The sequence below is a fragment of the Colias philodice genome, chromosome 20, assembly GCF_061535455.1.
Source record: "Colias philodice isolate Cphi_HAF_F1 chromosome 20, ilColPhil1 Martin Lab GWU primary, whole genome shotgun sequence".
In the NCBI taxonomy this organism is placed as follows: domain Eukaryota; kingdom Metazoa; phylum Arthropoda; class Insecta; order Lepidoptera; family Pieridae; genus Colias; species Colias philodice.
In genome coordinates this window covers 7,048,413-7,073,173 of record NC_143105.1, presented here as the reverse complement: position 1 = coordinate 7,073,173, position 24,761 = coordinate 7,048,413, and the positions used below count along the sequence as shown (strand labels likewise).

The 24,761-nt window shown below is 33.6% G+C and overlaps 1 protein-coding gene across 5 annotated transcripts in view; it reads right to left on the bottom strand.

Moving 5' to 3' along the window:
* Nucleotides 1-2,686: 2,686 nt before the first annotated feature.
* Nucleotides 2,687-24,761, bottom strand: part of trh (PAS domain-containing protein trachealess) — a 175,813-nt gene continuing 153,738 nt past the window's right edge. For all 5 annotated transcript variants that reach the window (XM_089708058.1, XM_089708060.1, XM_089708059.1 and 2 more), the window contains 8 exons: nucleotides 21,460-21,536; nucleotides 18,359-18,448; nucleotides 15,541-15,706; nucleotides 11,688-11,812; nucleotides 8,763-8,956; nucleotides 8,294-8,403; nucleotides 5,291-5,438; nucleotides 2,687-4,922 (listed from right to left, as the gene is read on the bottom strand). In XM_089708058.1, coding sequence (XP_089564184.1) covers nucleotides 3,725-4,922; nucleotides 5,291-5,438; nucleotides 8,294-8,403; nucleotides 8,763-8,956; nucleotides 11,688-11,812; nucleotides 15,541-15,706; nucleotides 18,359-18,448; nucleotides 21,460-21,536 — 2,108 coding nt within the window. In that variant the 3' untranslated portion in view covers nucleotides 2,687-3,724. The remainder of the gene's footprint in view (nucleotides 4,923-5,290; nucleotides 5,439-8,293; nucleotides 8,404-8,762; nucleotides 8,957-11,687; nucleotides 11,813-15,540; nucleotides 15,707-18,358; nucleotides 18,449-21,459; nucleotides 21,537-24,761) is intronic.

Sequence of the window (24,761 nt, the reverse complement as noted above, 5' to 3'; positions counted from 1 at the left end):
TAAACATTTCCCTGACTTATACAAATTTTCCTTATCTATCTAAATTTTCCTGACGTATATAAATTTTCCTGACGTATATATAAATTTTCCTGACGTATAGAAATTTTCCTTGTTTATAGAAATTTTATAGAAATTTTCCTGGCGTATAGAAATTTTCCTTTCTTATGGAAATTTTCCAGCTTATAGAAATTTTCTAGACTTATGGAAATTTTCCTGACTTATTTTCCTGACTTATTTTAAATTTTCTTTGCCCGCGGATTCCCCTGATGTTAAATTCGCATTAGTATGAGTCGTTTCACCGCTGTCAAAAGTTACCCATGGCCATGTCACATTAAAACGAATATACACACTTTCGCATTTATAATATTACTAGAGGTCCGCCCCGGCTTCGCCCGTGGTACATATTTCGCAATAAAAGGTAGCCTATGTCCTTTCTCGGGTATCAAAATATCTCCATACCAAATTTCATGCAAATTGGTTCAGTAGTTTAGGCGTGATTGAGTAACAGACAGACAGACAGAGTTACTTTCGCATTTATAATATTAAGTATGGATTTGAACAATAAAAAACACAAACTATCTATTTGAGTACCTACATATTAACGTAAGCTTCAACCACAGACAGCTTTTGTGTTATCAGTTATGCTATAAAATCTTCCAAGCTACAAATTGGTGCTCATCAAAATTTTTTTAATAAGATACCTACTAGCAAATAGATATAATATGTATATTAATTATTGCCATAATAAGATAAAAAATAGCAATATTTGTCTGTTTTTGAAATGAACCTTGAAAGCGTCTCCAACAATTTTCATAAAATTTAGAAATTGCAGCATGACGATTTATACATAATATTATATTCGTTGGTTACCTGTGACGATACATCGATACATAGCAAGGATTCATTGTTAGCAAATGTTAAAAATTACAGAGGTCTCAGGTCGGTTATTAAGATTTAATGAGCTAACTTTGAATCTTTGATTTCTTAATTAGGTTATTAATGGTTTTTTTCACAGATTTAACTGCACTTTCCTTTATTGATTTATGATTAAGTATCTATTTATATGAATAAATCAGACTAAAACTTTGAACTAGGTACCTTCGTTGATTCATTTAAAATTTTTCTCAGGAATTTTAATTTATTTAATAATCGATTAGGCATCAAAATGTAAAAAAAAAAACTTATCGCCGTCTTCGGAGAATGATAACTGCCATTACAATAGTATTATTTTTTTCCCATATTTGAACCCTACGTATTGCCTAATGCCCTAATATATCTACACATTTTTTTTTTTAATTTTTCTCCTCTAATCCACAAAGTTATAAGATATTACAATATTATTCACTGCTTTTTCCCAGAACATAATCGTACTAGAAACAAAAAAGACGGGTTGCACTCCGGGAGTGCCGGCAGAAGTGAAAACTTGATTATTAACGTTCAGCATGTTTGATATTTTGAAATAGTATCCGTCTTACGCATGGAATATAAGGACTAAAAAAAAATCCGTCTTACGCTTTTTCGATCAGGCCACGTGTCCTGACGCGAGTTTAAGATTGTATACCCAACGCCGCTAAAGAAGTTTTCACTTCAAAAAAGATAGTGTAATGATAGTGGAAAAGTTTCTTTACTATTTACCTATGTGATAGTAACTTTTACAATAATAATATTCGTGGGAAAACGTATCGGCGAAATAATGACGAACGCCTATTTAGTTACTATAATTTTTTTCTCGAAAAAATATGGTTTGGCGCCATTGCGCATTGGTAGGACCATGTATATTATGATTATGATGATGATCAAGAACATAGATTTTAATTAATGTTTACTGTGTTCATTTATATAATACCTAGATAATAGTTGAATACTCTAATTCCAGAATAAAAGTTCTATTACCCAAAATGTATACAGTGTGTCCGGACATGACATACCGATATTTGAAGGGGCTATTCTCCAGGTATTTTTATCGACAATTCAACCCCTCTACAGTCCCCTACCTCACCCCCCTCAAAATGGTTTTCGAATTTTTTAAAGTATGTTTCATCACTCTTATCAATAAAATTTGTTTAGTGGTCCCTAGAATAACTTGTTATTGTTCAAATAAAACCAAATTTAGTATTTTGTGACACTCACTTTCGAAGTTATTACAATTTTCATAAATTCACTATCCGAATTGATAGGTTTGCCATTTTGAGGGGGGTGAGGTATGGGACTGTAGAGGGGTTGAATTATCGATAAAAATACCTGGAGAATAGCCCCTTCAAATATCGGTATGTCATGTCCGGACACACTGTAGGTATATGTCCAATATTTACGAAAATAAAATGATAAGTGTGTAATATTAGTAAATTTGGACTGTATTAGTTAGTAAAAAGTTTGACTGATATGCTACTAACTTTTTAAATTTTAATTTTCTTCTGCAGTTTGGATAAAGTTATTAAAACTATTTTTAAACATAATAAAAGATTAATTAGCTACCACTGAGCCTTTTTTTTATTTCTCTCCTTCTATATTGCTTGGCAAATTATAGTCACATAGCGATCTTTTATTTTTCCTGAAAAGTTATGTTTATGCAGTTATCATTTTATTCTCCGAGGATGGCGTTATCTAACCATACTTTGGTTAAGTTTTAATAGGTTATAGGACATAGGTAGTTGCTTATAAATCTAAAATAAAAACCAGGTTTGAAAATTCTTAATAAGTATTTTATTTGGACAAATAAAATTCACTTCTTCTCCATGTAAAATAAAAAAAAAATATCCTCAGTTCGTAATTTGAACGCAAACAACAGATAATTTCGATACATACTTAATACCAATTAATTACAACTTTACAATTTTATAATATCTTAAATTACGATATATTAACGAAGCCCTTTATTGAAATCAATAACTTCATATTGCACGCGATAGCATTAATTCAACGCCTAAATATTCATTCAGTTGTATAAAAAAACAACAAAATTGTTTCGAAACAAAAACTATAACATGGAATGTAAACATATGAGTATTTCACAATTATATTTGTCATGACAATACATTTAGGTCACGTTAGGTGTTAAAAATAATTTAAATTGCTTAGAGAGGCTTCGATATAACAAATTCATTAATTACGGCGAACATATCCAAAAAGTTTAAATTACACATAATAATAACCTAACAAGAGAACGTAACAGAAGTCTTTGAGCATTGTCAAAAAACTAAAATGCTATTTAAACAACGTATGTACAATGAAATCTTATTTCGAATAAAATAATATACAGGACTTACGAATCTACTATAATTTACAAATTACATTACTCGATTAGAATATAAATCTAAGTACAGTCAGGTGCTAACTATTGTACATTCATTTACAGAAGCTTAAGTTATGTTTTAAAATGATATGCAAGAAGCTATATAAATAGCTTATCTATCTAATATAGCCATTAGCCAATATTATACGGGTAAGGGCTACTCGTGTAGCGACCATTTACTAAGTGTGTAAAGAAAAATCTCGTAAAATTTTATCCATAATTCGTTTAGCCATAGTAACTGCAAAACCGCTGCAGTTCTTCATATGAGTATTGACGAAGTCTTTCCGTAAATTATATCTAAATTGGAATGTTATAAAATAAATTATTTACACAACCACGATTTTATAGAGTTATAAACGTCGAGTTTGGTCGACAGGCCAACATATTGGGAATGTATTCGGACGCTACTGTGAAAGTTTGTCATCAATATAGCTATGAGCTAGCTGAATACCAATTAGTATTTGGTGGAGCTGATTTGTCTACTGGTTGGTGCGAGTGAGACGGGTGAGCGGAGTGCGCCTGCGGGTGATAGAGATGGAACGATGGTGCCGGATGGAAAAACTGCGACTGGTCTAACGATGACGCATAGTCTAATGCGCCAGGGACAGCGGAATACGCTTGAGGTTTCAATGGCAATGTGGTGTCACTCAAATAGGAGTGCCTTAGCGCTTCCGAATACGCGTTATTATCGTATGGCAGCGCGTACTGTTGTTTGTCTCGAGGTGAAACCGAACCCGGTGGGGTCATCGCGGAATGATAGTCTGCGTAACTCCCATACGCTATGGAACCTATATCAGTGCCTTTGTGTCCCAATTGTTCACCGTACCCTGATCCTTCGCTTCCTGGAGGTGTGGGTAAAGGCCCAGACTGACCATCGCCGGAGTAATATCCACCCGTTCTTGCATCACCTAAGAAATTGCTTCTAATAACACTTTCCCTGTTAGCATATAACTGTCTGAGTAATGCGGAAGCAGGTGTGGACGAATGATTTCCAGGTATTTGTCTATTAAGATGATTCAGAGGGTGATTTTGTGTTCCTATCCACTGTATAGTCGACTTCTGTTGCTGTTGTTTGAGCAAAGCGTCCGTTGAGAAATCTGTTGGGCGGTGAGAAATTTCCTTTCCATCTAATGCGGGTAAATGCTTCGACATGGCATTTTCTAGATCCCTTACTGAAGTCGCATCAGTATTTTCGGGCATAGCAAGGGTCGTTTTGGTCATATCGCGTTCAACTGGAGATATAGTTGCACCTGGATTTGAAGAGCTCTTCCGTCTTTCTTCCTCTCTGTCAGCTTCATCTTCTTCTGTAGTGTGCTTTCGTTTCTTCAGTCTTCGAGCAGGCATTGGGGAAGTTCTTTCTGGAGTTGTGTGAAGGGGTATGGGTTGCGTGTCACTGAGTCTCGTAAGGTGTGTAACGTCGGACGTTGGTGGAGCGGTTGAAGCGGAATCGTTATTGGATGGAGCTTCAGTTCTTTCATTTGCATGTCTCGCTGCAGGGGGAGGTGCTCCCGGAGCATCAGCATCTGGAGGACCATTTTCTGGATCTCCAGTAGTTTCTTCTCTCTTCACACCTTGTACACTTTCTTCTAGCTGACAGCAATCCATTACTGTGTTTGGATACTCTCGACCACTGCAACAAAGTATAGCTACTTAGACATACGTACATCAAGGCATAAAGCGTACGATCTAGACTATTTTCCTCACCATTGTATGCTAATGATATGTTGCATTGATGCTATTGATACTTAACGTTCAGGAAAATTGTGTTTTATTGATAAACAATGGATAGAGCTCATTACTCTTTGGATTAACAAAGCAGCTTGAAATAATCGAGATTGAAATTTACTGTTATAAATCACTAAATTTCAATGAAGTAAATAATGACTAGAAAGTTTTAATATAGCTAGTAAGTCGATATTATATTATTAGTTCAAAATCTTGTAAATTAATCTAGTATTCTATAAATTAATGGGATCTAAATAAGTAATGAAAATTTACCTAATAACATAATTGACGCAGATAATATTTTGTTCTTCAGCGTTCTTGGAAGAGCAGACGACGGTAGCACATGTCTGCATCCAGGTGTAGCCGCCGAGCTTGTTCATTATTCTATAGTAGTGCGTCAGGACCTGCCCTTTGTTCATTACTGTAACAAACAACAAGAAATTAAATAAATTTTGAATTTGGTTAAAAATCTGTAGAAAGCAGACTCTGGAGTCAATTCAAACATTTAGTAGAAAAAGAAAAGATATTGAAAGATAATATTATTGATGAATACAAATGAACAATCAATATGAACACACTTTTAATCTACACTAATCAGGACGACCTTGAATTAGTTACCAATAAGTTTATGGTGTTCGAGTCTAATTAAAAGCAATAGACGCATTATATTCTTCGCATTCAAAGGACAAAGTGTTTGACATGTGTATTGTACTACGTGAATCATTAGCAATTTGCTTTTTGGTTTTGTTGTTTTATTGTTTATTGTCAATTCGCTGCTTGAATCGCGATACGTTGGAGTCACGCCAGGATATTAGGCGTCATTTGCTAACCGTTCTATTGTTGGCTTTTAAATTACGTTAGGTAATGTCAGATTACCTTAATACGCAAGACTATTGTTTTAACTTATGACTATGTTTTGTGGTTTTATTGGGCTACTGTTTTTAAAGTTACTTGCAAGTTTAATATATTCTGCAAATTTTCTTTGAGTTCGTTTGATTATTCAGTTGATTGTCTTTTGATTGTATTATGATTGTCAGTTGTAATATGTGTCATTTTTGTGAATAAATGTTTGTTTAATGTCTATGTTAGGATCGAATACTTCAGTTTTAAATTGTATTTGTCCTGCTCGAATTGTTCGATGATGTGTCCACCCATGACCTGGTATGTGGTGAAATCTATCAAGTGTCGTAACGTCACTTAGTATTCAGGCATCGGCTATAGAAATCCATGTCAAGACGTCTGCATCAAGGTAGCAGGAAAATTTACGGTCCTCTTTCGATACTAAACTGTAAACAGTAACGATTATTTTCGCGCCCTTCGAATTTTAAATTTTGATTTCTGTTCTCGAATGTTACGTTCGATGCATTTAAATTGAAATATCAACGTTCCAAATTTTTAACGGATTTTCACGGATTCTTTTTTCGATTAAATTTGAGAATAAAATATTCAATCAAACTTTACAAGTTTACAGGACTTTACAGGAATCTATATATGTATATAAAACTCAAAGGTGACTGATATAGTGATCTATCAACGCACAGCCCAAACCACTGGACGTATCGGGCTGTTTGGCATGCAGGTAGATGTTAGGACGTAGACATCCGCTAAGAAAGGATTTCCCGAAATTCTTGCGGGAACGGGGAAAAATGGGTATGCACGTACAAAGTCGTGGGCGGAAGCTAGTAATTAATAATAATAACATACTTCCTATAACTAAATCTAGATAAAATATTGTAAAAGAAACCTTTCTTAGCGAGAATATTTCATATGCCGTCATGCCATCTGTACATCTTTATATAAAGGGTATCTATTACAAAAATAATATAAACTACAATACACGCAAATTCATATATAACCTAAAACTTAATATAATATCTCATACCTTCTATTACTATTATGGCATGTATAAAGAATACAATTTAGAGCTAGCGCCGTATGGTCCGTCTTGTCTGTGATTTGAATAATAATTTCTTTGCCATCATTTCGTTTCCTTTCCCCGGTTTATTCGTGGGAAATGTCGTTCCTTAATGCTCTTTGAGATGGCTTCAGCTTTATAGTAATGACGTATTTTATCTCTTTTATCTTTGTTCAGGTTTTACGTAGGAAGTGTATGAGAATTTAGGAATATTGTGATCAATATTATTATGATATCAAAAACCGTTTCTTTGTCTCTTAAAATGGGAGCATTCCAAATATTCGGGTTAAGTGTGTTTCTAATATAATATATCAAAACTTAAAGAAGATTTTCAGTTAAATTCAGGATTTCCATCTTAATATCTTAATCTTATCTTATCTTAATCTTAATATACTATTATAAAGGCGAAAGTTTGTAAGGATGTATGGATGTATGGATGTATGGATGTATGGATGTATGGATGTTTGTTACTCTTTCACGTAAAAACTACTGAACCGATTACAATGAAATTTAGCACACATATAGAGGGTAACTTGGATTAACACATAGGATAGGTTTTATCCCGGAAATCCCACGGGAACGGGAACTATGCGGGTTTTCCTTTGAAAACGCGGGCGAAGCCGCGGGCGGAAATCTAGTAGTAATATAAAGTTACGCAACAGAAAATTTTCGAGCATCGAATATAAAATGGCTGACGATTCGAACACGAATCACGATCGCGTGACGTCATTTATAAACTTTTTCACTACCAACCGAACCGTTGATAGTTTTACGAGAACATTAATTTGAATTTAAAATACGGAATGTCTGTCAGATGCCGGTCAAATGTGGACGGACGGAGGGCCAGTAGAATGACAATTGTTTTATTAACATAAAACTCCGGGTGTTTGCTAGAAAGCGGGTAATTTGGATACAGCCGTAAACGCGGACGACATTTTGATGTTCAAATTGACGACACTGTATATAATTTGTACTAAGATAATAAAATGGGATGATTATGTTCTAAACTTCCGTCAGTGAGCGGCTGTTGAATTTCAAAGCGACGTTATTAAGGTAAAAGATGATAATTCACAATGATTTTCCTAAGTGTGTCCGCCAGGTGTTTGTTAATAGTCTATTAAAACAATAGTCCTTTTTAATATAGTCACCGACTCGACAATACACATGTACATATTATGAAAACAAGATGGCGGAGCAGGGGCTTAAAATATAAGAACAGAAGAAATTGTTATGGAAGAATTTAATATGATATTTTTAAAATTATCGTTCGTCTCAGATATATTCGAATAATACATTTAAGTTATAAATTTCATTGGCATTATAATTCACTAAACACATATATGAATTATGAAAGTACTTACAATCTACATGGCATTTTCTTAATTTGTTGGCGTCCTCTCCATGGCACAGTGCATACAGATTCTTGCCCGTTAACTCTTCTGCTGTGTATCCGAGCAATTCTTGTACCCTGCTGGGAAACAAAAATAGCAAAATTAGTAATATTTACCAAATATGTAAATAATGACCATGTATATAAATTGCTCCTTAATTATTTTTCAGGAGTAGGAACAAGTATCTTAGATGATTTGGAATGTTTAATTTTAATAGTAGTTTAGATCCAGTAGGAAATTGAATTAAAGTAAACGCTTCATACGTTTATTTAGAAGGTTTTATTACAGAAAATATGAAGATTACTACATTATTAGGAACAATACCTAAACGTTTCCAATCTTTCATAAGGTTTTTTAGAAAAGATTAAAGATTACAGTTAATACATTACTAGGAAAAATACAACACAGGAAAAATAACTAATCATTAATTTCCTAATACCTGGGCTCGCAGTGGGCTATCCTAAAGTCGAAGTTGATTCTTGTTACAAACATATCAGACTCCAATCTAATCTCGTGAACTGACGGTGGTGGGAGTGCGATCGCCAGCGCCACCATCCCCAGGAGTGATGGGGGCGACTTCCGACTGTGTGAGAAGGTGTATTGTGGCCGTAGTCTGCAGAGCATGAGGACCACCTGGAAAGATGGAAACAACTGTAAGAACACTGAAAATCGCCGTCAGTTTGGGAACAATGGTTTACGTTCTGTACTGTACAAACATAACGGAATAAGTACGAGATAACTCCCCTGGTAAGTATCTTTGGAAAGAGAAATAGGAATAAAATCAATTCGACATATCGTTTTTGAAGGACATTTTTTATCTACATTGTACATAGTCTTTTCCCCCCTTAATTTTCCCCAAAATAGACAAAATATTTCGTTTATTATGTACTGCCAAAGATATTTTTTTCTCCTTCTGTGATAATAATTAATTTTCTTAGCCATTCCCATCATAAGTTAAATTATCAGATCATAATAACATCCAGTATAGTTATAGATCTAACTCCGAACAAATTATGTGACTTCGCAATGTTATTTTTCTCGAAGTTACCGAGCGAAATTCTATCAAGAGTTCGCAAGCCGGGAGTAATACGATACGTGTCGAAAATGAGGAATGAACTGCTAAAGATTTAGCCATAAGAAGCCGAGAGTCACGTCTGCAGGTAACTCTTAATAGCCCGTTTAAAGTACAGTTCTGCTGCAAGGCAGCTCAATTGGCACAAACTCACACAACCCTTTTCCTATTAGCAATGTTGGTATGGGTGGCAAAACGATAAAGTATGAACTTTGACCAAATTCGAGCAATAACATGTAGCCGTTGGCGTAGAATCAGTAATAAACGCTTTTCTCTAATCGCTTCGTCGATATTTGCGAATTGTATGAGCCATTTAGATGTAGATAAATTGAAATTATGGGTTTAATTTTCTAATTTGAACTTAAGATTTGTTCACGCTTCGTGACTTGGTTGCGAGTGTCATAAAGTATTGTTATATTGTTTACAATAATAATCTCGTAATACAAATAAAATTCATTTTAGGCCTTATACAGTACCCATACTTATAATATTATAAATGCGAAAGTAACTCTGTCTATCTGTCTGTTACTCAATCACGCCTAAACTACTGAACCAATTTGCATGAAATTTGGTATGGAGATATTTTGATACCCGAGAAAGGACATAGGCTACCTTTTATTGCGAAATATGTACGACGGGCGAAGCCGGGGCGGACCTCTAGTTGTTTATAAATTTTATAGGATGTCCTATAATAATGTATACCTAAATATAAGCAATGAATGAAAAAGAAAGAATAAAAAGCGTCGACAACCTGTAAGAGCGTGTTTTTTCAAAAAAATGACCCTCCAAAAGAAATTCGCTGACAATATTTTATCACACTTCTTATCGTAGTACTAAATAAAACAAGAGTACCGTTTCCACGACGGAACAATCTATTAAGAACAATTTTACGCACCTACTATATAATACTGCGAGTTAAGATATAATCACATTTTATTTCCTAACACCGAGTTAAGACAAAAATTATGGGCCGTGGCTGCTGCCTTGAGGCACCCCACGCTGTGCAATAACTCTAACAATAATATTTGTGATCTAAGTCGGATAAAGCGACTGCAAAATTGTTCCGCGGTTATAAAACGTATATTATTGTAGAGCCATTTTAATAGGCAACATTTGACAGTTCAACTAAATTCAACAACGTAACCTAGTAACCACGACATAGAATAACATGATATTTCGTTTTGTTAGAACTGCACATTTGTTTAACTTTTTTCAATTACGATTACATATTTATAATAATAATGACCGATAGAAGTAATTTTAGGACTTGATTTTACTGATAAACCATTCTAAACATAATGAACAATTTCTGATTTAAAGAACTGACGTCGCTACAATTTTGTGTCAATAAACCTTTTTTCTTTTTAAATACCAGAGACGTTACTCTAAAAATCGAAATCTGACATCTAGAATCGAATGCATTGATTACTTGGGAATAAAAATTATCATAAATTATTGACATGTGTTTCAAGTTCGATTGACAAATGTTTCAAGTCCGTATCGATTAATTCACTTTAATCGATGTTTTTAAGCAGGTTACCACCCTATGAAGATAAAATTGATAGACGTCAAATGTTGCCTATTAAATTGGCTCTACTATAACTTCGTGTTTAGTATATCCCTGTGTATATTAAACGGGTGAATTAAGTTTTCTCATTAAAGGTAATTTACCAAAAGATATGAATAAATCTATAAATAATTCCTAATTAACAATAACATTTCATATGTGTAGTATTTAATACCTATATCTAATTTAAGATCAAATTAAACGAAGACAGCAATTATGAAGTCAGTAACCATAGACACTAATCTAAATCACGATCATAAACATGAACAGAACTCTTTTATTCTCGTTAATCTGTTGTCTATGATACCCACCCGCCAGTTACCACCCTCTCCATATCTTGCCGTATCACCCTCCTTGCTTCTTCCAACCTAGATTGAAAATGAAAATTCAGCGTACATTTTTATCTCAAACACTAGATAAGAGAAATGTCCACAAATTTTCAGTCCCATCTACTAATGACTCGGAAATTAATAAATCTTTATGATAAACATAGCTGTCGTCATTCTTTATCTTTTTTTGGAGGCTTGTTAATGGGAGCGAAATGTTTAAATAACTAAAGATTTAGAAGTATTTTCACATGTACAATTTCACGTGTGTCATCTTATTAATAATACATAGGTACATATTATATTATGGTTATTATGTCTCTTTTATTTTGATCTATGTCTTTGATAATTTTGATTTCACTTCTAACTCTTTAGTTACTCTAATGTTATCTCTCTTACCCTGTATCCAGATGACTTGAAGTGGCATCCTCGCTTCGTTAAAGTGCTCTTCATTCTAACACAGAAGGCTCTGTCCATACCACGGTACAGGGAACCGCTCGCTGCTAACGTCATTTGTGCTGATACTGTGGAAATATAAACATTTTTAGAATGTTTGTTATTATTAAGTATTATAGGTTGCTTGGATGAGATCGCTTCTAAACGATAAGGCCGCCAAATTATACATTAGTTATAAACTTTTCGTTTTATAAATTGTTATTTGCATTGTACAATAAAGTGTGTTTTTATTATTTATTTTTATTGACTAGTTCTGCCTCAGTCTTTCACTTAAACGATTTGAACCATTGCTACTGTATATAAATCTTGTTGAGTAGATATTACCTATTCAATTACAGATTCCTAGAAAAACTCGCGTCACCTATTTGGTTAGATTGCCAAACACGAATCACCCACCTCGCAGATACCGATCAAAAAAGTCTATTTACGTCTCAATAGATAGAAGATACGGCTTTAAAATTCTATTTAAATATCCTTAAACGTTAAGTCATTCAAATATAATTCTGATGGCTTGATTGATTAGCTCGCCGGCTATCTAATTAATTCGTGAATGAATCTTTGGGATCGGTGAAACGACATCACGCCTTAATCGATTTAACGACTATGTTATGGTACCTGAGAAATTGGTCAGTGACTCCCAAAGTTTTGTTGATTTATTCACAAATATATTTCCATAACGAAAGGGTGTCTTTCCACATCAATTTATTTGAAGTAACATTACAAGTATTCTCATATTAGTTTTCTCGAATTGTTTATGTTTAGAATAGTGTGTTTCTACGTACTTAATATATTTTACATATGTTTTATTACTTATGTTTTATGTTATTCGTCAGTACATAGTTTTAAAATGTAATTAGACAAGACAATTCAGTAGGTATCTAGACAATGAATCATACTGTAACCACCAAATACGCATTAGTTGACTAATTACAGAACTATCGTAACCTTCGTATATCTTGGATTTTCCTGAATAATTTTAAAAGACACGTGGTTTTACAAATCGTCCTTGTAAGCTTACTCATCGTGTGTTTTACCGAAAATTTTTGAATCTGTCATATGTTTTTATGAAGAGTTATATTTTTTGCAAATTGTTAAAATATTTAAAATAGACATTTGATTGCATCCTGGCTGATGTTAAGTAGATATGCAGTCATCTAGACTAGCTAGAAAGAGCCTATTCGCTCTATGCACTCATGCCTGTCTAGATATGAAATGTTACCGCAATATTAATAATATCGCCAAGTTCATCACCCGTTTTTCAACAACCAATCAATACCGAACTTTCAACACGTTTTCCATAAAGTTTAAGAACCGTCGTTTGCATCCGATCATCACACGGAGCATTTCTACGGCCATCAAAAAGACAATTCACAATTTAATACGCTTTTCGCTCTCAAATCTTCCTTTATTACGCCATTCCACATACAATGATCAGCTGTCACAACGGATCCTGATAGAATTTTTTCCAACTACCCTCATTTTTTGAACGGGTAAATTGAAACTGATTGTGTCGCTAACAATGAGAGGCCGTTAGCTTAGAACCAATTTGTGTAAACTGCCCCGGAGGTTTAGAAACTTTTCGTACGGTGTTTTCGATGTTAACAAGGTTTTTATGTAAATTGCTTCATGGTATAATAATTATCAAATTACCTCTCTGAATTAAATTGAAAAAAAGACACATGGGACCAAAAATTACAATAAAAACTGTCACCTAAAAGTCAGCAAATTGTGATTTCACGCAGTTACGTAACGTCATAATGGTCTTAATAGTTGCTCTATTTTTTCTCTTTGAATTTGTTATAGATAGAGATTACAATCAATCAGACTCTAAACAAGTATAATATCCGGTTTTCTTTTTGTTAAGCTTTCGATTGTTTAAAGTTTTACTTAAATCGGTTAAAAGTTATTAAGCCCTGCGGTTGTAAGTGTATTATTTTATTTCGTATCTCCATAATACTCGGGTACCACCAGAAGGACGGTACCCGGTCTTTTGGAAGGCTTACGTGGGGACCCAACACGCAGAGGCCCTTTTGAGAGTTTTAATGTGTTATGGGACACCAGCCGCAGCCTGCCCGTGACTGCACTATATAGAGATACAGCCCTGGGCAGTCCGCGGCCGATGTAGGACTATTACAGAAAATGGAAATAAATAACTGGACTATGGAAAGGGTTGCTATGTGGACGGGTTACTGGGTCTGGGTGGGTTATTTCGTATATTGTTGAGTACTTAATAATGTGTTAACAGTTATTTCCTACTATAATATTTTATATTTTTCTATGTACATAATATTGTAGGTAGAATATGAAAATTGTCTTATTTATTTTTCTATATTCATGTGTTACACGAATTTATGTATGCTAAAATAATGCATACAGTGAAAAGTATGTAGTAGATATTGTATTTTGTCTATATGTGATAAAAAGGAAAATAATGTAAATTGATTAGTAAAAGTTTTGTGTTTTTTCTAAATTTTAACAAAGAAAGAAAAACCATACACTATGTAAAAGTTCTAACTAGTACAGAGATCCAAAGCTTCAGACATAGCTAATGAAGAATGTTGCAAATATATTCAGACTATTTAAAGATAAGATCGATCAGACAAATAGTTAACACATTGAACGAGCGAAACCTGAACACTAACGAAACTTTAATTTTAACAACAATAATAAAAACCTCGAGTGCACTGGAGCGAGAACTGCTATTTGTCAGAGAAATTATATACAAGAATTTTTTGCTCATTACAAATTTTAATTGAACTTAGCACCTATCGAGCGAGAAATGATTCCTAGAGGAGACGGAATTATGTCCGCTGTGGCGCCCAGAAATTCAATTTTTCCCATAGCGATGAAATAAAATATTAATCGAAACCATAGAGATGGCACTGGCTCCCCATTGACCGTTTCATAAGTTCTGAACACGGCGTGGCCAATCCATAATCTAATTTCAATTTGATTCAACACTTATTAAAGAAGCTTTGATCGATTCGACGTAGTGAAATAGAGCAGTATGCACTGTACCAACTTCCTATGGCGTAATGTTTTACGGGACATTTGAACCGGCTTATATTTTTCTGTTATCATTTTTCATAGCTAAATAATTGTTATCCTTTATAAATTAAAATTGTAGATTAGATTGTAATTTTTGGGCTGTAGAAAAAAAAATCGATCTAAAATTGAATGTAGACGCTGAAGAAATTCAGCCTAAGTTTTTATATCGAAGGCGGCATAGTTTATTTTCAAGATTTCATTAAATTTTTAAACTCAAAAATTCAGCTAGATAGATTGACTAACGGTCAATTTGTCTTTTAATAAATCACCAAGACTTTCGTACTTTTTCTAGAATTTCTAATTTATTCTATCAGAATAAATCTAGGTCTTAATCTAAATTTGTATGTAAAAAGTAAAGCTATGTTAAACGAGTATAATGAACTTGCAAAAATACGACGAAAGAAATACTTTTATTTCCTTCAATCGACTTTTTGCGTTCGGCGTCGTATGTTTGACATCAAAAAAGATTTTAATTTAACAGTTTTTTAAGAGACCAGAAAAACGTTACTGTTTTTCTATAGGTGAGCAAGAATTTAGCTACTTATTCTAATGATAAGTGGTGTAGTATTTAAATTGCATAAAAATAAGATATTTAAAATTTTATAAACCCTCAATTTTAAAGATAACCTATTACCTAACTTTCTTAAGGAATTTACGACAGTGATGAAGTTAAAATATCTTTTAATGAAACTTATAATAATATTTTTTTTTCATAAAACTTCAACATAGAAAATGATCAAATACTCACCATCAGGGTTGTTAGTGCCATGCTGGCTCCCCTCTTCACTCCCCGAAGCTGGGCTATTCAACCCCGCCCCTCCTCTCCCCGCGAGAGACAGCCCTAGCTGCTCCGCTATTTCTGCATGATCAGCTTGATGCACATAGTCGAATATACTACTACCAGTCATTTCTACCTGGTGAGGAAAAGTCACATGAGTATAGTCTATAACTGTAAATAAATATTTCAGGACATTTTTCACACACGACACAATCTGATCCCATGCTAAGCTTTTCGCTTGAAACGAAATGAATACTTATATAAATAATTATTAACACCCAGACACAGAGCAAACATCAATACTCATCACACAAATATTTTCCCTGGGTGGGAATCGAAGCCACGACCTCTGGCTTGTAAGTGCAAAAACGTGTCTAAAATGTATCTAAACCTATCTATACTATCCTCTAGTATACCTATATATCTGATACTAACTATATATGGGATAATACTATGAAATGACGTCATCTTACAGTTAGCATGACTAAAGATTTATGCAATTGCTGTGAAGTTGAAAACAACGTTTCTTAATTAGGTTAGGTTTGCTTCCATTCATTACGGAAGCTTCTTTTCCTAGCATAGCAAAACTTTGCTTATGTCATATGTGCCTGTTTTTACTGCATTTCTGTGTGTATTTCACTTAGGGTGATCCAATGAGTATTTATCAAGATTCTTAAAAAGTTAAAATCCTCGAAAAAAAATCATATTTTTCCCAAGGAAATCTGTTGCCACCCGACTTTCCTGACCCTTTCACGGCGTATGCAAATGTTCAAATGAATTTATCAAATATAATTGTGGGACCCTATTAGGCATTCAGGTGCCGTGTATCCGTAGTGATGTGTCGCATGTGAATAGCAGAGACAATAGTGACGTTACGGTGGTCGTTTCTTAGAAAGATCCCGAGTTTATGGTGTTTACTGATTCAACGATCGGCCGGCCACAAATTTGATTCGTTGACAGCTGTACTGATGTTGAATTGATGTTCGTGTCATATAGCTTTTGATTTAGATATCCTGCAAGGTATTTGAGTATGGGAAAATGTTCAGGAGGTTCTATATGAGATTGCCAGTATATGATATAATAACGAGTGTTAAAAAAGTATATTTATCTATTTCAAAATTTTATAGATGATTTAATGATGTAATGCATTAGCACAAGCACGAATATCATCGGTCAATCATTACCTATATAGAAGACGTGTCTACGTGGTGACAAACACGTAGTCAGTTATCTTTTCTCATAAACAAAATCTTAGCTGTGCCCTCACGTAAATAATTTCGACCAGAGGGTCTGTACATGTCAAAACAAAAAATAAAGTATCCATTCCCTTGTCTATGAACGAAAATACGATTTCCCATTGTCGGCGTTATCAACGCATCCCGAAAAAATGGCCTAACAGAATTTAATATAGCTAAGCCTGGCTATAAGAAAGTTGTATGTATTTACCAGGAAGTTTGTGTGTTTTATGTGCACGCACACAAGCGCGGCTCGTGTGAGGTGTTTGGAAGTTTGAAGTGTGTGTAGCAGCAGCATTAGGATGAAGAGCACGCTCGTGCCTTGCCCGAGACGTGACCGGCATCTCTCATTCCTTTCCCCCCATTCGCTGTCTCCCTCGCACCACCCTACAGCCATTTTGGATCAACTGTTTCCCAGTTTTCAGATCTTTCCCATTTCCCTTCAATTTGGGATTTTTTAATTCTAATTTCATTTTGTATATTTTGCTTGAACGTTAATGTCTATATTTTTTATAAATTCCACAGCGAGATTTAATTTAATTTTTCTTTACAGATACGAAAAGTGAGCAAGATTTCCAAAGAACCGAATTTCATCTTCGAAGTAAAAAATAAAAAATTTACATTTATCTTTTTAATAAGTGTCATAAATCAAAATAAAAGTTGATAACCGTTAATGTAGCATATTGAAAAAAATCTTCTTGCCTGGTTTTTGATGCGGTACCTAACATTACCTGTCTACCAAATAATTACGATATATCATATAACACGTAAAAGCTCACTACCGTATCACGGATAGAACAACAATTCCCATACAGATCTTGTCATGATTTAAAGAAAGGGGTAGTGCGTGGCAGCCAACAACACGTGTCACGATGTTATCTCTCCGGATGTCTTGAGCCGACAAAACTCTGATTGCATCTAACGCAAGCTCTGAATGAAGATTCTGTATACACCTGCGTGGAGACTGGAGATGCGTCCACTAATCATGCTAGTTCATTGTTATTTGTTTAGACGTCACAAAATATGGTTTTCCAGAATTTTAGATAAAATTGCGTTAGCTTTTTCTATACCTAGAGGTTTAACTTGAGTGTAGAGTCAGATAACTAAATATGTTGAATATGGTAAATTTTCTACTATTGATAACCTTCCCTCTATAAGCAATATTCAGGGCTATTAACTAAATCCGTCTACCGTAGGGACAAGGAAACGACCAAAAATATGTGGAGAACAGCCCATGTCCATAAATACTACCTTTAGTTGTATCAAGTTGTCGGAGGCGCCTTAATCAATATTATCACTATTATTTTTCGGTACCTTCCTTTAATAGTTTTCTCTAGTAATCTTACTTGAATTTCGCCCATGGCTTTGTCGGTTGCCCGCACAATCAAAATAAATTTTCATGGGAATGAATTATGAGATGTTGTCAGTGACCTCATAACTATTCTTGACACAAAAATCATACCATATATTCGCTTCGTTGCGACGAGATAGGAAGGCAGACAAACAAAGAAACATTTAGAAAATTATTAAGGATGATAAGTGGATATACTTACTTGTGATAATCCTAAATATATAGACACAGTTTCAGATATGTACAGGAACCTCCCGTCCGCGGCTACAGACAGCGCGAATCCGTCGAGAGACTGCAACAAAGAAAATAATTAATATCTAGTGATTAAAGTGTCTCTAGGACGCTTCTAGAATGTTCTTTGCGTAAATTTTCTTTTTATGTTTCGTAAAACGGGGTGTGAAATAGCTTGCATATATTAGGCAAAATGGTAAAGTAGTCTGGTCATTTTTGTTGCTTAATTGAAGGCAACAACATCATGTGTATGAATAGTACACAATATTATAATTTTTATAACTATAATCACCTATTCAGTAATAATGATGACCAATAAGCTAAAGCTATACAAAAATTATTACAATAACAGCCTCTCAAAAATCCAATCATACTACATACTACCATTATAATAAACAGGCTAATCTAAACTAAAATAAAAAGAGACACTATAATAACCTTGCACAACTTGCATTTACATCACACATAGTTTTACGAGAGTTAAGAAATGATTTAGAAACGTTAAAAAAATAAATTAACCGACCTACTGCTTTACGCGTCAAGTCTAGCGCCACAAAGCGTATTGTTATTGGTAAGGTCAGCAAAACAAGAACGTTTTACGCTCGTTTATTTATGATTGGAATTATTTAACTGCGTACTACGATAATGGATTAATTTTAATAGTTCAAAAAAATTAAAACAGGGACAAGATAATAAAATATGTAACTTTATACCCGACTGCGATAGAAGGAGGGTTATGTTTTTCTTATTTGAATTTGGTTCAGTATAAATAAATAGTTAGGTACATAATATATACTATAGAAGGAGAAAAAGTAATGAGTCAATGTGTAGTTATTTGGTTTATTGATAAATATCATCTAAATATACTAATAACATGAGTTCTATTTGAACTTAAAGACTGTAGGTATGTATAATCAATTTTCATAGATATCGAGTAGCTGTTATGATGATGATAAAAAACTGTATTACTTTCACCTGTTGACCGTACCTTGAATAAAAACTATAATAGCTTCATATCCATCGATACTAAATAGAAGGTAAAAAACCTAAACAAATAAAAGTAAGGTGATGAAAAACCTTCTATAATCAACTACCAGATACGCAGAACTAAAGCGTACCTAGAAGAGACAAATCAAATGATAAAAATTACTATGGTATTTATGACAAGATAATTTTGTAAATATTAGATGTCTTTTTCGCACAATGAGTATCAATATACCTACACTGTTTATTTTTCAATTCATGTGAAAGCCTATGGCTGATTTAAAAACATAATATGATTAATGTATTTTCTAATAATGCTAATAAAATAATTGAACATGATCATATTAATTTAAAACCAATTTGGGTGGAGGAGATTTAAAGTGGCTTTAAAAACGTAACAGATATTTGCCCTAAAGTCTTTTAAAATTCCTAATTTTATCCAATATTAAATATTAAATATTCTGTTCTGAAATACTTCGATACTTATAGAATGTTCTTATGGAAGTTAGAAATAAAAAGCACACAATAATTTGTCGATTCCATTTCTTTATGTCACAATCGACTTTTTAAATCCGTTATAAAAGTATTTCATTTTTAAATGGAACTTGTTATTAATCTCGACGGGTGACAATGTACTTTTTATGTGATTAATGAGTTATAATTTACTGTTAGATTTGAAGAAAACTTTTGTGGATCTTAACCCGATTTCGGGCAACAATATTCCTAAACTTTTTAAAAACTAAAAAATGTTTTTTTTCTAATCGCTGATCTTTTTATGTCACGTCTGAAAAGTCACTCTACATCAAATTACGACTCAAGGCTGTAACCTTGCAATAGTTGCATGTACGTCCCTACTTTGTACAAAAAAAGTACAATACAAACGTTCCCGCTATATTGCATAAAAAAATACCTTTTCTTTGAAATCACGTATTCGTATTTTCAATCAGAACCAAACCGCAACACCCGATATTATCAGAAACTATTGCAAAATGATAACGTGATCGAACGACGGAATAATCGATTTTTTTTAGTATTCCACACCAATTTTGTGATGCAATCGATCAGCTGTGAATAACGTTTTTTCATGACTAATAGGTGTAATTGCTTTTTGTTATTTTTGGTTAGGTGCAATTCCTTGTCTGGTTATGTTCTAGTTCTGCAATTTCTTGGTTATGAATATATTTTTTTGATTATTTGATTTTAAATGCGTATGATGTGATGTTAGAAGAGGTTTCTGAGTAAAAAATGAACAGAAATTAAGAAGATTTATTGATGTTCTTTTGTACATAAAAGAAGTCGTAGGAAGTCGAAGGTATTTAATTAAAGCAGCACATTCGAACATCAAAATATTTATTTAGTTTTTAATACGGAACCAAAACCGCACAGCTCGAACTTGACCGCGTTTTTTTCGTCAACCCTTTTACAAATTGCCCCATAAAGTATATATTCGATTAATTTTGTTATGAAATTTGGAGTGAAATCGAGTAAATATTAAATAGATGTTTAGTAATAATAAATTGGAGTATCTCGTTGTATTGTACGTTGGTTATTGTGTATAAAAAGCGTGAAGGTGTTGCGTAAGGCAAAGTCAAGTTCACTTTTCATTGGCTCTCCATTGAAAGTAAACAGAACTGACATAGTTTGTCTGCTAATTATTTTTAAGCTATGAAGACAGATTACTTTAAGGCGAGATGGTTATGTAGCTTTTTAAAAGCGTATTAGATTTGAAAGAAAGTCAGTCCAATAAATGAAGGAATGAATAAAACACTTTATTTTCACCGATACCAATAATCACAAAAAGGCGGCCTTGTCGCTAAAACAGTGATCTCTACCAGGCAACCTTAGGTCGAGGATATTATTAATTAATTAATCTATGTTTCAAAGCTGAAGAGTTTTTTTGTTTGTTTGTTTGAACGCGCCCTAAGACCATCAGTAGCGGAGCAATGCGGGTGAAACCGCGTGGCACAGTAAGTCATGGATAAATCATGAAGAGATATAGGTTATTATTTTTCCAGTTTCGACTAGCAACATAGGAAGAAGATGATATACATATTCAAATTATTTTCTTAAAATATGTTTTGGACTTACCTGAAGAATATGAGTGCCTTGATGTTGCTCAAACAACTCCATCGACATACCGAGCCCCGTTCTTCTGTTTTGAGCACCTGCAACAGAATAAAAAAATAAAAAATGTTAAAATAATTTTGTTACAAAATACGTTATTTTTTGACTTGTTGGACTGTGCTAGAAAATGTTGTTTCAATTGGGTTAACTGGAAAAAATTAATCTCAGTTATATTGGCAATTTTCAGGTTTTTGACGTAGAAATGTTATAGATCATATAGATATACTTTTAGCTAAATAATAATGATAATATTTTGAAAAGGATAATTTTCGTTTGTCGTTTGACTTGATAAAATTTTGCACAAGTTTTTGTGCAAAATTTTATCAAGCATTAAAAATGTTGGTAGGATATAAAGTTTTGACTAAAAATCATTTAACGGCTCAAGGAAAACCACAACAAAATAAACTCATCCACTATCGAAAGAGGAAGATAAATTAAATCTTTTTAAGAATATATTTATTACTCAAACACATATAAAACAAAGGAAGTGTGTGTAATATGATACACACAGATACTATCAAAGGGCTTGTGACACACGGACAGTAGCTGAGAGAAGTTAAATTATTTATTATCCTACTAATAATATAAATGCGAAGTTTGTGTGTACGTTTGTTACACGTAAAAACAGCTGGACAAAGGAGACTATTTTTTGTGGGCCCACCAAGACTCGGTAACGTATAGTCATAAAAAAAAACGTGTAAAAATATAAAATTATATTATGAATTTTGTAACTTCATTGTTTTACAAACGAAACCGGAATCATGAAATCGAATTAAAAAGCCTTATTTTGATATCATCCCTGCTGTAGTGCTGTCTACAAACCAAGAACAATGGCCAACATTAAAAAAACTGGAACGAAACGTTTTTATCGATAGAATGAAAATAAAACCAAAAAGCAAAAAAAATTGCCTTCAATAAACCACTTTAGAAACTGTTTTTATTCTTATTTATATGGAAGAATAAGATTGAGAGCGATTTTAAATCCTGTCATTTATCAAATAAAACAATTTGTTTCTACTCAGCTAAAAAAATCCGTGTAACGAAACGTTATATTATCTATTGGCTGCTTTGATGGAATAATATGTCAGATTCCTCCTGTCGTAGCCCCCTGCGTCAATGTTTGCAATGAATGTAAACAATGTTTTTTTTACCTATTTAAAAATGATATTGCTACAACATAAGAGCGTTTAATATTACAATTGAACATGAATAATAAAATAGCTGAGCAAATGGATACCTATCCTAATATTATGTACCTACTCCTAGTCATAAAATATCACGTACCTAAATACCTACATACCTACTTAACTAATAATTTCTTGTTGAATCAGTTTTCCCAATCGCTAAAATCGCATCAAGGTCCAGAAACTTGAGGTACACCCACTTATATCTATTTTCTATACTATTTATAACCAAATCGGGTCTCTGTGTTTGTGGTACCTTCGTTGTGTCTGATTTCCGAGCTTTAAATCGTGACAATGTATATGATGTTTTCTAATATTTATTTATTAATTTATTTAAATATATTGTACCCAATGATTCGGATGGGTCACACAAGACAAATCGCTCATTATCAGTTAGTTTTTATGTAGTAATGAGGTGAATGTTTGCACACGTATTTCTAAAGATTCCGGTTAAAACATGTAAAAGTAATGTCACCACTGTAATCTGGGGACTTCAAGGAACAAATTAACACACATTTCATTAATATACGCTAAGAAATTGAGGTGGGCCTATTCTCCAAACAAAAAAAATCGTCTCCTTTAGATGAAAATTTAAATTAATATAGTAATTAGAATTACTAATGATATTTGAATTTGCCCTTGATTTATATAGTGTTTTACAGTTTTATTAAGTGTTTTATACTTTTATTTAGGTGCGTTGAGATAAAAATAGAAAAAAGCTGAAATCTTAAGTATAACAGCGAAAGTAGATCTGTTTTTCTGTAGGCTTTCACTCATTTTTTACTGCGCCTTTCACGGTTTAAGTAATTTAATGATCGGATGTGCATTTTCCTTGAAAAGTAACCATATAATTTGTATTTTACAAGAAATACGTATTAGATAAAAAAAATAATTTTGTTCCATGATATAGCTTTGTATGAATCAAAATTAAAAACAAAACTTATATTATCAACAAGTTTTTCTATAATTATAATTAATGACATATAGCATTGGAAGGAGAAGTTGACTAGAATTAAAGATACCAAGTTCACTTAGTCTTATAAAAACTGAACGCAGGTAAATCATCCAGTTTTTTTACTTCCTAAAGATAACTTTTTATTTTTAACTTCAATTTATTTATTTAAAACTTTTTATAAAAGCACTATTGAATCGTCATATCATTTTTTAACATTTACCACCGATTCGGAAAGCAGTATCTATGGAGAATAACCGGCAAGAAGCTTTTAAAAATCTTCTATTCCTTCTTATATCTTAAGTACCTTTTTTGTTATAATGTCTAGGTGAATCGATTTATCATCCTGAGGGTGCACTCACACACATCAGTCACCGTCAAGTCACCGATGACTGATCGGTGACGGTTTGTGTACGTATCCACAAACACCAGTCACCGTCATGTTGTCCGTCAGTCACGTCGCCGGTTTGACTGAATCATTGAACACATACATCAGGTTAGTCAGTGATTAGACGTGTGTCACCCTAGAGAACATGTAGCAATTGACGGTAGCACGACGCTGACTGAACTGAGACGTGACGGCACCGGATGAGTGGGGATAAAAGTATGATACATGTATGGAAATATTATTTGACGTGCCTGACCGGTGACGTCACTGATAGATTTCGTGCCGGCGACTGTCGTGTGGGAACAGAGTCATACTAGAACTATTGATACATATTTTTTTTTAATCCTGTCCGGTGACGTGCCGTGACGGTGACTGATGTGTGTGAGTGCACCCTCAAACTCTTAATACTTAATTTCATGACAATCGTTTGAGCCTCCGAAATTCAGATTATATAAATACAAGAACTAGCTTTCCGCCCACGGCTTCTCCTTCATGGCTTCTACGGCAAGGAAATTTCGATGCAAATGAGATGTTTCACTTCGCTAAAAAGTCCACTCTCTAATTGGCCCTCTTCACAATGGGCAGCGTTGGCAATCACGATAGTGTAGAGGGCCCAAATGTCTATACATATAATCACCGTAATGGCGGCAAACATCGACTATCATATGTTGGGCCAACACTCTCGATCGTTAAGAGGGCCCATTAGATATAATTAATACAGTATACAGGTCAAAACGTTTGT